Source organism: Strigops habroptila, chromosome 1 (genome assembly GCF_004027225.2).
Source record: "Strigops habroptila isolate Jane chromosome 1, bStrHab1.2.pri, whole genome shotgun sequence".
Lineage (NCBI taxonomy): Eukaryota > Metazoa > Chordata > Aves > Psittaciformes > Psittacidae > Strigops > Strigops habroptila.
The window spans coordinates 29,415,045-29,429,890 of NC_044277.2; the positions used below are offsets into that span (position 1 = coordinate 29,415,045).

The 14,846-nt window shown below is 48.8% G+C and overlaps 1 protein-coding gene across 6 annotated transcripts in view; it reads left to right on the plus strand.

The window, feature by feature from the left end:
- The first annotated feature begins 359 nt into the window (after positions 1 to 359).
- The window catches only part of TPD52 (tumor protein D52), a 40,470-nt gene continuing 25,983 nt past the window's right edge, over positions 360 to 14,846 (plus strand). For 2 of the 6 annotated variants that reach the window (XM_030495974.1, XM_030496126.1), the window contains exon 1: positions 810 to 925. In XM_030495974.1, coding sequence (XP_030351834.1) covers positions 904 to 925 — 22 coding nt within the window. In that variant the 5' untranslated portion in view covers positions 810 to 903. Of the gene's footprint in view, positions 926 to 957; positions 1,178 to 14,846 lie in introns of those variants that run through there. The other 4 variants (XM_030496385.2, XM_030496060.1, XM_030496298.1 and 1 more) reach the window with 4 other exon arrangements.

Sequence of the window (14,846 nt, forward strand, 5' to 3'; positions counted from 1 at the left end):
TTTTCAAACAATTAAATCCATAGATGTCAAGGCCAGGGATTTGAAAAGGGTGGAGGAAAAGATCTATTTGGTAGCTTAATATTCTTGGTGGTCTTGTAAAGCAGCCTGCTGGGCAAAGCGCATAATGAAAACCTCTCTTCACTTAATGTTATTTTAATGGAAAGAGCTCAGATTGCAGCCAGGACAGTCGGTGGTGGTTCTCTTTTCAAGTCTCACTAACGCACGATGCACCGGCTTGCCTGGTGCAACGCTAGCGAGCTCCGCAGCGCAATCTCCGAAGTGAAAATAAAATCACAGTTTAAGCTCTGTAACGTGGTGTGATCCGTGAGTGTGCGTGTGCTTTGCTAACGAACACAAAATAGAGGGGAGAACCGCCAGCGCGGGCGGCTTCCACAGCAGCACTGCTGGATCCCTTCCCTGGTTGCGCTCAGGCAGCCTCCTCCTGCTCGGTGTGTTAATTACGGGCACAGGCTGTCCTCTTCCCTCACCTAGCCCGCGCAGGGTCGCGCTGGGGATCGCACATGGCCGCGCCGCAGAAGCTGCACAGGACCCCCAGGTGCAGGAGCACTGCGGGGACCCGGCGCTGCCCGGCAGCGGCAGATACAGCCGGTGCGGCTTGACTGATGGAGAGCCCGCGCCGGGTCGCGCTGCGGCCACGAAACGCGCCCTCTGGGCCCGCAAGGGTCCCGCGGCGGCGGGCGGTGGCTGCGGGCCCGAGGCCGCTCTGGGCGCGCCCTGCCCCTACTGCGGGCCGTGCCCCGGCCGCGCTCACCTGGGTGGGGCGGGGCGCGCCGCTGACTGACGGGCCGTGGCCCCGCCCCCCCGAGCCCGGGCGGCGCCTCCGCTGCCAGCCAGCCGCCGGCGGCCGAGCCAGGGAGAGCCGGGACCAGCGCTGGGGCCGCCATGGAGCCCCCGAGGGACCAAGGTAGAGCGGGGGGGGCGGGCGCTGCCGCCGCGCCTCAGGCGGCCCCGTGCGGCGGGTGGCGGTGCCTGGCGCTGCCGTGGACCGGGGGGACGGCGGCTCCTCTCGCAGTCGCCGGCACGCTCGGCCGGGACCTGCCCTGCCTAGCCCTGCCCTACTCTGCCCTGCCCGCGGCGGGCCCGGCTCGGCCCGGCTCGGCTCACCCCGAGTCCCCCTCCGCGTCCTGGGGCGGGCGGGGGGAAGCCCCCTCATGAGGTACCTCCCGCGGCGGGCGTGAGGGGATCCCGGCCGCGGCAGCTCCGCTGGGCCCGGGGCGGCGCGGGAGGGTGCTCCGGCCTGCCGCGGGCTGCGCCTCCCGCCGCGGGAAATGCGGAACCGGGCGGCGGAGCGCGGCGCGGCTGCCGATCCCCCCCCCCCGGGAGCGCCGAATCCCGACCTCCCCGCCGCGGCTGCGGGGAGAGCAAACTTTGTGTTTGCCCCCTGGAGCAGTAGCAGAACGCGTCCGTGTTACGGGTGTGCGACTTGCGATCAGCCGGCGCGCTTCGCAGGTTTATTCCCTCTTCCGTGTCGCCAGCCCGGCGCTGCTCGGCAGCTCCATGGTGGCGGCTGCCCCGCCGCTCCCCAGCGGTGGCAGAGCGGCTCCGCGGCTGCCCAGGGCCATGGCGCTTCCCTCAGCGGGTGCGTGTGGCCTGGGGAAGAGCGTTGTGCTGGCTGCCGCGGTTGGAACAGCCTCCGTTAAACTTAATGGTTTATTTAAATCAGAGGAAAAACCCTTGGGACTGCTGTCGAAGAGAGTAGTTGGTGCCTTGATGAGGGCTGAGCTGATTGCGGGCAGAGCAGGGTTTTTTGTGAGGAAAGCTGCTCCCACAAATACACCTTTGTAATATACAAAGGCGTATTACATATATCCATCCTACTGATCCATCTGTCAGTTTGAGTCTTTTGTATGGTGTAGTACTGAACTGCACACCAGCTGCTCTGCACCGGCCGAAGTAAGGCAGGCCGGGATCGATAAGCTACTTTGTTTGAGTAAGCTGGTACGGCTGCTCGGCCTCTGTGCCCTTGGGCTGGCTCTGTTCGGCGTTTGCCTGCTCAGCATGCCCGGGACGGTGGGAAGTGGTCACTTGTGGCGGCAGCGGTGCTGGAGGCACACGAGGCACTGGGACTCTGCGGGGTCATCTCTGCTCTGCCAGGTGAGCTGGTTCAGGCACCAGCCTTCGTCTGTCCATGCTCTTGTTTAAGAGTTTTGAGGCTGCTGTAGTACACTCGTGCAATTAGCAATGACTTCTGACTTAATCTGTACGGAGAGAAAAAGGCAAGTTATCTTTGTGGGAGCTGAAGATAATCTGGTGGAGGGGCTGAACCTCCTCAGGGAGGTTCCTTCAGCCATTCTGAAATCTGTGTGTGTCTTCAATTTATATAAGTAAAAACAAACAACCAACCCAAACCCAACCCCCCCCAAAACTAAAAAAAAAAAAAGGGGACAAACCCCCCCAAACCGTATTCTTGGGGACTGACGAGTGGAACCATTCAGCTAGAAAACAGCACAACTGTCAGTTCAATCAGGGTTTTAATTGCAACTGCAGGAGCATTAACAGAGGTTTCAGTGTTCATCCTGAAGTTCTTTGTCCGTGTTTGAGCCTATTAAAAGGCAAGCACCTTCATTGCAACTGCAGCGTCTTGTACAACTTCTAATAGGAGAGTAAAAGACTGCAATTGTTTGAAAAGCTTTAGTGACAATGCTGATGCTTTCTAGAGGCTTGTTTCGCTATTGGAATAATTTTTGTATGAATACTGCTTTGGATGAAGAAGGTACCGCACCTCAGGTTCAGAGGTATATCAGAACAGTGTATCTGGTGTGATGTGACTGCTGTGGATCAAATATGGTGCAACACCTTCTTTGTCTGCCTGCGTTTTGGAGGTGATTATGCTATTTTCTCTTTTGGGTGAGGTGAAGACCTGCAGGTACAGTGGGAAAATCTAGACTGGCCAATACACTTGTGCCTGTTCAGTTAATGGCTTCTAATACCCTGCTAGTTAGCCTTCAAAGACCCATCTTCCTGGGAAACTGGAGTGCTTGTGTTTGAAATTGTGCTTGATGATACGGTATTACTCACCAGAGCCACGTACTTGGCTAAAATCCAGGCTGCCAGGTCCTGACTCTGGGGCTGGCTTAAACATCCTGTATTGCCTCCTCTAACCAGAAATTAATTTATTTAAAAGTGTGAGTCAGAGGTTGCACTTTTCTTTGTTACGATGACAGCTCTCTCAGCTAGCAAAGTTAGGAGGTGGGAAGAAAATCCACATTATAGGTAAGACTGCAGCAAACTAGACAAGGCTGATACTCCAGGTGTATAACGTGTTTAAATCTTCCCTCCCTCTTGAGCAGTCAGGTATGGCAACAGTCCTTAAACAGTTGTTACTAGTCTGCCACCGGCAGCATCGGAACCGGTGAGCAACTGTTCACTTGGAGTGTCTTTGTTTCCAGTGAGGGATGTTTGGCCTGGCTCTGTGCCTCTGCATGGTGCTCAGTGCACTCCAACCGCTCTGGGAAGCTTGGGCTGCAAGTTCTTGGGGTCCCTTGCTTTGTGATTACAAGCACCAGAACAGTAGGGTTGGCTCAAGCCAAATGGATATAATATTCTCCTGAGATGAAGAGTGTACAACAACAAAATCCTGTACCTTGTTTTGCTTGCAAAAAGAGTCTCTGTGCCTTGCCACTCTCAGTGCTGGTGCAGTTCGCCACTGGAAAAATAAGGATGAAGCCACCTCAACAGTAGAAGCAATGTGCTGATGTCCTCTGAACGAGGAGACCGTGCTGCCGAGCAGTCTCATGGAGACGTGCAGCACGGCGCAAACAGTTCCCTGGTAAATACTGCATCCCTGATGTTGTGTTTAGGGGGTGCCTCTTACTCTGCAGCAGCTCTTCACTTATGTAACCTGGTGTCTTTCAAAATCTTTTGGCTTTGTGGGACTTGGAGTCCCAAACCACTGCACATGGTTCCTTGAGACCATAGGTAAGCCTTTCTTTTCCTAGAGCCTTGACTTGCATTTCTGGGGCTGACAAAATGGACCTCAGTGTTCCTGTTGTGCAGAAAGGTCTTGTTGCTGGCAGTAGCGCAAGGTTTCCCCCATTGTCCTAATGAACGAAGCTGCACTTTTCTCTGCTGCTTTATTTGCTTTCTTTATCACTGGGTACTTGCAGTACTGGAGGTGGGAAACTTTTTTTTTTCCTTAACATGCAATTGTGAAGTCAAACACTCGTAAGTAAACACGAGTGGACAGCTGTTGTCAGAACTGCAAAGGAAGAATGGTTTCACTGAGCTGAGTGTCTGTAGCAGCGAGTTGAAGATGAAAGAGAAAAAAAAAAGCAAACCAGTTCTATCAGTAGGTCCCTTGAACAACAGCAAGTCTGCCCCTCTCTCGCATGAAAAGCTTTGGAAGGGGGTGTGGGAATCATGTTGTTGTGACTCGAGCCAAGGGTCCTGGCTCGACGGGGTGGTGTTACATGTGTTGTTTAGCCCTGTTGTTGTCCTCCCTGTCAGCTGGTGCAGGAATGAGGTGCTGACATGCAGCGATGGGAGCGCTGTGCTGGGGGGATGCTGGAGTAGCTGATGCACAAGCAGCTGCCCGTGGATGGGCACGGGCTGGGGGGCTGGCGCAGTGTCAGCTGTTCCTGCTGTCTCCAGCACTTGGGCAGAGAGGGGTAACTCGAACTCTTCATTCATGCTTGCACCCGCCTCAGGAGCAGGTGGAAGAGGGAGCCTGCCCCGCTCTTCAGCAGTGGAAAGAATCTGTTGCTTGTGGTGTGTGTGTATCTTCTGTCCCTGTTTCCTATAACCAGCACTGTCACCTGCAGTCGTAACAGTGCTTCACCCAGCCAGACTAAAGCCTGCTCTCAGACCTTTTGTGCTAGGTAGAGCTCGGCTAAGGATCTGCTTCCTTTGATCCTCCACCGAGGCCAAGCTGTAACTGCTCGGGGCTTTTAAAATCCCAGTGGCATGAAATTGATGCAAGTCCTGGCTGTTCCAGTTTCCCACACTTTGAAGCCATGTGAAACAGCCCAAGGGCTCCCCCTTCTCCCACTGCAAACACCCACCTAAGCATCGGGAGACCTTGGGGGCCCTGTCTGGCCTTGCTGGCTCAACACAAAGCATTGTGCCTTGGCTCCAGTTTAAGAACTGCACTGGTGCAGGCTGGGCAGGCGACTCGCTCTGCTTGATCTGTGTGCTTTGTGGGGAAAGTGGGAACAGCTGATTTTTATGGCTGAAGTTGGCTGCCATATGTTAACACCTTTCCTAAAGCTGGTCTGGGCACAAGTGCTATTGAGCTGCTTTCAGCTGTGCCTGGAAACTTCCAGGCACGGCCCCTTCCATCTGCAGGGGCTGGCAGTAACCGTGTCCTGCCCTAGTCTGCCTTAGGAATGCTATTTGTATTAATTTTCTTGCTTCTATCTGTCTTGTATGTGCATTTTTTTTTTCCTCGTCCTCTACAGCTGCTAAATACAGTAGCTCTTAACAGCCTCTGCTTCATGAGCCAGATCTCAGCACAGTCCTGTGAGGAGCTGGGTGACAAGGGAAATGGGCACTGGGGCTTCTGATGCTCTCTGCCATGCACTGGGTGAGTGCACCGTGAAACCTTTGGCTGCCTAGAGTGTTGTAAAGGCTGGGGTGCTGGCTTGGCATTTCCTCTTCCTTCACAACCATTTGCTCCTTTAACAGGAACAGATCCAGACAGTCTTCATGGGGAGGGAGCCCCTCAGCTAATACAGAGAAGCCTTGTGTGAACTTAAGGGGCTAGATTTGCCACCTGAAATCAGTGAGTTGCTTGTGGATTGCAGATTGCTGAGGGTGCTGGACATTGCTGCAGGTAAAGGAGGATATTGGCTGTCTCTTTTCAAAAATGATGTTTCCATGGCAGCAGATGCAGTGCAGGGAGTCGTCTTGAAAGCCAGTGTTTTCTTGACCAGCTTTCAAAACATAAACAAACCCCCAAACAACTCTATTCTTAGTTTAATAGGAAAGAACAGCAGTGTTGGTTGTTTCAACCTGTGCAGCAGACATCTGATGGGTGTGGGGTTTTTCATGTTTTCAAGAGCAGCTCACCTCCAGGTAGGATCATGATGATGATGACCCCACTGTTGCATGTTTGTGATATGGGTACTTCTGATTTGAGGTTTGCTATATGGAGCAAAGGAGGTATTTACCATTGTCCTTTTAATATCCTGCAGTGAGTAAGCAGAAAAATGTCAAACAAAGGGTGACTGAAAGGGAAAACAAGCATTAAGTGAGATTAAGCACTAAATTGAAATGCTCTTGTTCAGCCAAAACTGTCACACTGTGTCAGCTTCAATTTAAGACTCCAGAGGGATGGCTTTCTCTCCTATTAAAGGTAGCAAGCACCTTCAGAACCCCTCATGTTTTGGAGTGTATTAGAGACTGGGACCCTTGACACAAACCCCTCACATTGGAGGACGGGCTTTCAACCACAAGCCTTCTCTTTTGAAAAGGGCAGCAGTAGCAGACCAGCTCTCCATAACTTGCTAATCTGGATCTCTCCTGAAGGTTCAGTGTCACTCCTGCCATTTCCTCTTTCTCCTCTTCCTCCTTCCTCTCTGCCCCTGGTTAAGGGAGCTGAAAGAACATGTAGCTGTGTGTTGGCTTTGGTGGTTTGGCAGAGTGATACCATGAGCTGGGGTTACCAATGATGAATGTGGTTGCCCCACTGTGAAAACACTTACCTTTGGCAGAGGTGTGGACAGCTCTATGGGTTTTTCTTCTGTTGCAGCTACAAGTGGTGGCAGTCGCCTGTCTGAGTCTGCAGCTACTTGCCTGGGGGGGGGACGACACAGTTGGGAGTTCACTGGCTGCCAGCAAATGCTGGTGTGAGAAAAAACACTCATTGTGCTGTTATTCGCTCCAAGCAGAAAGGGTGGATTGATGCTATCTAGTGAGAAACCAGCACTACTGTTGTGGTCTGAATGCTGTCACTGACAGAGGCAGCTTTCCTGTTTCACAAGCTGGCTTCTCTATTGCAGAGTGTGAGAGCAGAGCAGTAGGTGTCCTTGGATGCTCACTGACAGTGGTCCAGCAAATGTGTACACTGCCTTGGCCGAGCTGGGGATGGATGCTCCAGCAGAACTGAGGTCTGTAGGAACATGGTGTGCTGCACATGTTCGGAGTGACAGGTTTTGAACTGCCCCTCTCCCGTTTGTAGCCTACCAGCAGCACAGTAAATGTGTGCTGTGCTTAAAAACTTCATAGGCAGACAGGAAGCATGCTTTGTGTGTGTGTGTATATATATCTAAAGGCAAAAAAATTATAGTTGGTTCAATTGAAATTTTAATGATCTAATTCAAGAATGAGTATTAGTTTAGATCTTATTACAGAAAAAGACTACGTGGATGAAGTCTTAGTGCATGCAACATTACCTTTATTATTACTTAGTTTCTACACCTCTCCCTGGTGTTATTTTCATCCTTCCGCTGGCTTCTGAGACTGGTAGTGTCATTTGGGTGGCGGTAGGGATGTTATAGCACATTGTCAGCATTGTGACTCCTTTGCTGGAGGAAAAGGATATTGATGGCTGCTTCTTCCTCACTGTAGGATCCACTGGGGTCCTTCTGTCATATTTGCTTTTTACATGTTTGCTCTTTCCTTCATTGCTCTGCAAGCTCTGTGTTATGTCCAAATCTATTCTATGCAGTGCTTTTTATGTATGTTAGATATTATTTCTTTGCTCTCTTTATTACCTTTAAAATAGTTTTGTCCAGCTGCAGATCTCTTTTGGTGATTGATGACTTTCCTAGAGCCGTGGGGTCTCCAATGTCAGCTCTGTGCCCTATTACTTACCATACCATGTCTGTACTGTCACATCCTGTGTCTCTACTTTCTCAGATACACCAAATAAAACAAAGCTGCAGGCTAATCAAGAAGAGTTTAGACAGAGCAAGCCTGACAAGCCTGTAGTCCTCAGGCCTTGCAGGCTTGGTTTAAAGCTTATGGCCTGTTTCTAGCAGTGGCAATATGGTATTGTGGGGTAACAAAGAGGCTGGTGAGCAGCTGCAGCTTGCTGGGGGTGGTGGGAGAGGCCAGCAGAGGCAGAAAAGCAGGATTTTTCCCTACTTTGCTTCCCTCTCTGTAGCAACTAGAGGGGAGTGGAGTTTCATCAAAGCCCCCTAAGCCTGGGACACAGATTAAAAGATGTGCCAGGGGAGGTGACCTGGGCTGGAGCTGCTGTTTTCAGTCAGGTGCTTCCCCTGTGCTTGGCTAGGATCAGAGCCCATGCTTGGCTGTGATCTCAGGTTATGAGAAAAAACTAAAAAACCTTGAAAAAGCAGCTTTTTAAGTAATGCTTCTCAGCTGCTCTTTAGCATGGCAAACAGCATGCTTCAGCTGTCAGCACTGGGGATGTTGCTCATGTCTGTTTTGCTTTGTTTGCTTGTTTCTAAAGTACTTTAAACTACTAGCAGAAGTCCTAAGATGAGCAAAAAGCAATCCACCTCATCCCTCTCTTTAGCTGTTCTCGGCTTAAACATGTATCACATTATGGCATTAGAGACTCTTCATTAACTTGATCAGGATGGCAGAATTTCAAAGAAACCCCTCTGACGCTGCTTCTTGAGTCATTGCTGTCTGATGTTCATTGCAGTGCTCTACAGCAGTCCAGACACTGGGAATACTCTGCTGGGAATCTGCAGCCTCTGGAAGGGAGGGCTGCCTTTGAAGAAGGCCATTTATCTAAATTTAGATCTTCTGGTCCCCTGTAGTCTCTGCAGAGTAGTCTGGGTCCTGACATGTCCCCTGCTTTTTCTCACAAAGGCTCCCAGGATTGGAGCTGTGCAAGGACTTGCCTGTGTCATTAAATAAGCTGTCCTATAAGTAGGAACCAGTTCCAACCCAAAAGAAAGGTTGGGGCTATTAAATGGACACAGCTCATGCTGCCTCAAGTGTCTTGCTCACAAGTTGCTCTAGTGCTGTGTAGAAGACGCATCCCTTCAGCACATCTCAGAAGTGTTTTGTCTACATCTGAGGAGTCTTGAGGAGCAGACTGAAGGCAGAGCAGAAGCACCCAAATCAACCGCTGTTTTTAACTAAGCTGCTGACTCTTCTGTACTCTTTGATTACTGTTTGCAAAGCTTAGTTTTATGCCTGAACATAGACAGGCTTCAGTCTGTGTGAGTGGATTGCAGACTGCTGCATGCTGTTTCTATAGCACCACTCAAGGCTGTGCTAGGCAGTCCCTGCAGAGGCCTGCTGAGCAGCCGACGGGCCTTCAGGGGCAAGGAGCATCAGGGCTAGCACCAGCCTCGTGCACCGGCTGGGGAAGGAGCCCTGTTTCAATATTGACTTTCCTGTTGCCAGATGTCACTGTTTTGGCAGAAGGAAAACAGGCCATTTTACTGCAGTGTGTGTTGCTTAGAGCTGTGAGCTCTTAAAAGCACCATTCACACTGTGTCTCATCTCCTCCACAAGCCACTTCCAGTGTTGTGCTCCAAATAGTTTTTTTGGAGGGGATTTGAGCTTGAGTAAAAGGATAGACCTTCAGTGAGTTTTTCCTGTTTCTCCCAGAATCATTCTGGTGCCTGCCTGGCAGGTATTTGTTTTACCTTCTTGTCCTCTGGGTTGTGACAACCCTTTGTGTCCCCTGCCTAGGAAGACTGCTTGGGTGCCATGCAGCTGCAGTAACCCAAGTAGGTAGTGTATGGGCCCTTGAGCAAGGGATGTGTCTACCCACTGTAGTCAGAGCATTACCGTGTGGGCTGTCACCACCTCTGGAATCATGTGAAGGACCAGGGAGCAGAAGTTACTGCAGAGAGGATCCCAAAGACATAACTGTCTGGACATCTGAAGAACGCCAGTGATGTGTCTGAAATGGCAAGCTGGGGTTGTGCTGCTCCCTGCCAAGCAGTTGCCCATCCCTGATCTTACAGAGCAAGACTGAGCACAGCATGGGTCCTGCTCCCTTGCAACTTGAGTTGCAAGTTGTGCGCACTATTAAGTGTGTAATTTGTTCTGGAAAAGTGTTGTGGGTCAGGGCAACCCCCAGTATCGGTACAGGCTGGAGGATGAAGGGATCGAGAGCAGCCCTGCAGAGAATGACTTGCGGGTACTGGTGGATGAAAAGCTGGACCTGAGCTGGCAGTGTGTGCTTGCAGCTCAGAAAGCCAAATATATATGGGGCTGCATCAAAAGGAGTGTGACCAGCAGGTCAAAGGAGGTGGTATTCCCCCTCTACTCTGCTCCCGTGAGACCCGCCCCGCGATGCTGCGTCCGGCTCGTGAGCCCTCAGTACAGGAAAGAGATGGACCTGTTGAAGAGGATCCAGAGGAGGCCACAGAAATGCTCAGAGGGATGGAACACCTCTCCTGTGAGGAAAGGCTGAGAGTTGGGCTTGTTCAGCCTGGAGAAGAGAAGGCTTCTGAGAGGTCTTATTGCAGCCTTCCAATACTTAAAGGGGGCTTATAAGAAAGATGGGGAGAGACTTTTTAGCACAGCCTGTTGTGACAGGACTGGGGGTAATGGTTTTAAACTGAAGGAGAGTAGATGCAGACCAGATACAACGAAGACAATTTTTACAATGAGGGTGGTGAGGCACTGGAAGAGGTTGCCCAGAGAGGTGGCAGATGTCCCATCTCTGGAAACATTCAGGGTCAGGTTGGACAGGGCTTTGGGCTCTGTCTCTGCTCATTGCAGGGGGATGGGCTAGATGACCTTTAGAGGTCCCTTCCAACCCAAACCATTCTATGATAAATCACAGACACTGTCTGAATCTATAATTGGGAAACTTGCAACCCTTAAAGAGTATTTGGGACGTCCTGCTTTGACACCTTTCTGTGTGGGTTGCAGGTGAACATGAGTGCTGTGGTTGACAGGAGCAGGGGTGAGCAGGGAGAGTTAGTTTCTGCACGTTTCTGAACAGTACCAAGGGAAAACTGTTGGAATAAATTCTCTGAAGCTGAATAGTTTTGGTTGGCTTATGTGTCTGTCACCAAGAAGGATTTTTGGCATGATGGGTTTTTGGAGATAGTATAAGAGGGAAAGCAGCTCGAGTGTCAGTGGCATCTGCAGATCAACATGTTAAGTGCTTCCAGCAGTGGCAAGGGAGTGTTTTTTTTAGTAAACATAAAGGGGAGAGCTTTACTGGAATAAATTTACAGTTATCTTTAACTCCATTGTAGGACATCGGTTCACGAAGTCTTTAACATGCTTCTGTTTCTTATTGACAATTCAAGATCAAACTTCACCTTGGTGTGAATCACAGAAACATACTTCCATCCTCAATGAAAAGTACCTTCCTTGACAAAAAACATCTTTTGAGAAAGTAAAAATATAGAATGGGAAGTTAAAGACAGACCTCTGTGTGTTTTCAAAAGGAGCTGAGAAGACCTTTTTAAGCTCTTCGGGAGGGAGAACTGCTAAGTCGAGGACAAAGCAAGCATTAAGTGAAATAACTAAACTTCTGTAGTCTGCCTGTTCCAAGGCAATGTCACTAGAGAGGTCTTGTTTCCCCTTCAGGCAAGGTGGTGGCAGCAGCATGTCTGAGGGCTGTGATGGCTCCTTAATAATAATGCCATATCACAGCTCCGTAGCTGAAGTGTGCACTTGGGGATTGACAGCAGTATGCACATCAGTGCTTGGACTTTCCCTTCTTCAATATCCTGATCAATCTGACAAAGCAGAATGAAGAACGGTGAATTGCATTATTCAAACCTATTTAAGCTCTGAATTATTCTGAGCAGTTTCTGTGCTGATGGCTGAGGTGTGATGTGCCAAACCTGATGTAACAGTGATTTGCAGGGTTGAGCATAAATCAAATCCTTGAGCATAAAGCTTGAAAAGTTTACCAGGCTAATCCATTAAAAACCTGATCCATTAAACTCAGACTGGAGTATGAGCAGTACTTAGAGTGGCTGCAGATATAGGTATTTTTTTGTTGTGTGATGTTGATAGTTGTGAAATGGGGTGTGTGCTGGGTTAGCTTGTGCAATAGGGAACAACGCTAAACTTAGACTTCACTTAGTAATGCAAAGCTTTATTCTTAGGGTTTGCAGTGATGTTCAGTTCCAGGTCGAATACTGTAAGAAGGCAACTTGTAGAAACAGTGAGTGCACTTCTGGGCCAGCTGCTCACTAAAAGCAGTGGAGGTGGGCTTTCTTTAAAAAAAACAACGACGAAACCCAAAATAACCAAAACCACATAAAAACAAACAAGCCCCCAACAAAACCCCTTTCCCTTCTCCTCCGCCCCCCCTTCGCCCCCAACTTTGAGAGCTTCATCTCAGTTTTCTTCAAGATACATTCTTCAAACCCACTGCACTTCTTCCCTCCTCCTGTAGTTTCCATCATGTCCGCTGTACTAGGATCAGGCAAACTGTCTGCCTGACTTTGTGTTCATCTAGTTATGTCTTGCCAGTTTCATCCACTCTCTTCAGTAAAATAAATGGTTTAATGTGCTCTGCTTACTTTGCTGTGAAATAGAAGTGAGGAGCCTGGAGATCAGTTTATCCAAGCATATTGATGTTTAGGAAAGCTTACCTTCATGTGGAATGGACTGGGACACAACTACATCATGCTTAAATACAGGAATACTGTTTGGAAATCTTGAGAGATGAATACCTTTATGGTAGGTTGTAAAAAAGCAAATACAGATTGCTTGCCACCCAGACGTGAAAAGTGACACTCATGTCCGAAGTCTGATCTGATGGAAGAGGGTATGTTCAGGTTCTTCGAAGACGTGGAAATCCATGAAAGCTTTATCTCTTTTTGGGGGAATCATCTCTGGACAAACTTTCTTGACCCCTTTTTTTTCCCTTCCTATGCTTTTGAAGTGATTAATGTTTTATGACTGTCTGTTGATTTGTGTGACAGCAGTATCTCTCCAGGCTAACAGTTTCATTTAATTTACTGTCCTAGTCTGACTTGGGAGTAGGAGCAAACGTCTCTTAACAGGATTTACTCAGCTCAAGCAGCATTAGAAGTCAGTCAAGGACATAATCAATCAGATAAAATCTCAGAGTACTTATTAATATAATGGAAACTTCAGCGGTCATAATAGTTTAAAGGTAGATGCATTATCTGCATTATGTAAGAGAAAAATAAACCAGTCAGTGCAGTTGCTTTGTTAGTGAATTGCTCTTGTTCATTGTGTGCGTGGTTACAGGATTCTCCCTCTTATCTCTCAAATGAAATTAAGAGCAGTGCAGAAATATTCAAGCCCCATATCTTCAGTTTGACCAGTTTGCAGCCCTGGCAGTTCAAGGTCCCTTTGCTAGTGACGGCCATTGCTCCAAATCTGTTTGGAAGCACTGCAGGAATTGGTGCTGCACAACTGGGTGTGCTGTGTATGGGCAGCCAGACTCCATCTGGAATAGAACACTTCAAGCACTACATGGTTTGGTGGGTGACTGATAAAACGCTGGACTGTGAAGGAACATGAGATGTGTCTTGTTTGATGCTGCAGAGAAAACAACACAACTTACTCTGTGTTTTCAAATGTGAGATAGGCAGTAATAGTGAACTGCTGAGAGTACTTCATACCAGCAATCCGTTGGTGTGCCATTAGCACTCCTATGTTAACTTTTATTTTCCTAAGCTTAAGCAGGCTCACCAAAATTCTGTAATGGGTGAGAAATTAGATGAATAACACGGGCTTGTCTTCGTTATGGGTTCATCTGCTTGGATAAGCTACGTAACTGGCTCAGTGTCTGTTACTAGCTTTTAAGAGCTCATGGATAGGCTGGTTCTCTGGAGGGTGCGTGGCAAAAAGCATTGCTAGTCTAAAGGTGTGGTTTGGGGAAGGAGGATCAGGAGCATGTTCTTATGACCCAAGAGATTCCTGGGGCATATGTGATCCCATGTTTGTTGTACCAGTGCAGTACTTCTTCTGGCTAGGCAGGGTTTTGCAGTTTCATGGATGTTTCACACTATGTTCTCAGGTAAGCCAAGAGTAAAAAATAGGATTTCTACCCAGCTTGCTACTTGGAGTTGCTTGTGTGGGGAAGCCATCCTTTGTGTCATACAATTACACTTGTTTAACAGCACCAGTCTAAACCTTAAACTGGTTAGTCAAGGCCTGAGAGTATCAACATGGTAGTTGCCATCATGTTGAATTATTAAGTAAAGAGCTTGTCTTTGACACTGATAACTGAATAAGGAACCAGACTGCAGCAGGAGTGTAGCTTAACCATGCAACCACCAACTTGTGTGTGGAAATTCAGGCAAAAAAATGTACGTTTTCACAGCTCTGCAGTTTCCAAGAACATGATGTGACTGCAAGGAGCTGTGAGACTTGAGAAATTAGAAACGTTTGTGCTTCTCAGAAGGGACCTCTTAAAAGTAACCGCGTCCCAGGAACTTATGCGCAGTTCCCTCCGTTTGATAAGAGTGTGTACAACAAGGGCAAGATTCAGCTGTAAGTTTTCAAATTAATTTCCACATTTTAATATGCATTTATCAGGTGGATGTAATTCTCTCCCAAGTTGCAATAAGTTCAAGGGTTTGAGGATGAAAAGAGTAAGTTAGAAGCCTGGGCTCTTATTCACGTTTGTAGCTTACTTGAAATGCCTCCAGGCTAGCATCAAGTACCTTCAGCTGACTTCTGACACATTGTTTGGATCTGTTTTAAGCCAGCTGATGCTGTGACCCCAGAGGAGGGCAGGGTAGCTCAATGAGGGGATTAGGCAGAAAAAACCCCAGTAAGGCATCCAAACAGTCTGGTAAAAGGTTGATTGCCAGGCTTCTATATAAAGGCTGCCACTGAGCAGCGTGTGTGCGTGTAACAACAGAATTCAAAGTGGTGCTTCCATTAAGTCCCATCAAATCTGCAGTGAGGTGGGCAGGGTTGAAGCTATCTGAACACTGCCTGCATTTGGAAAATTGGGTGGGATTTTAGGAGAGCACAGCCAGCTAGCTGTTTCCTTCCCT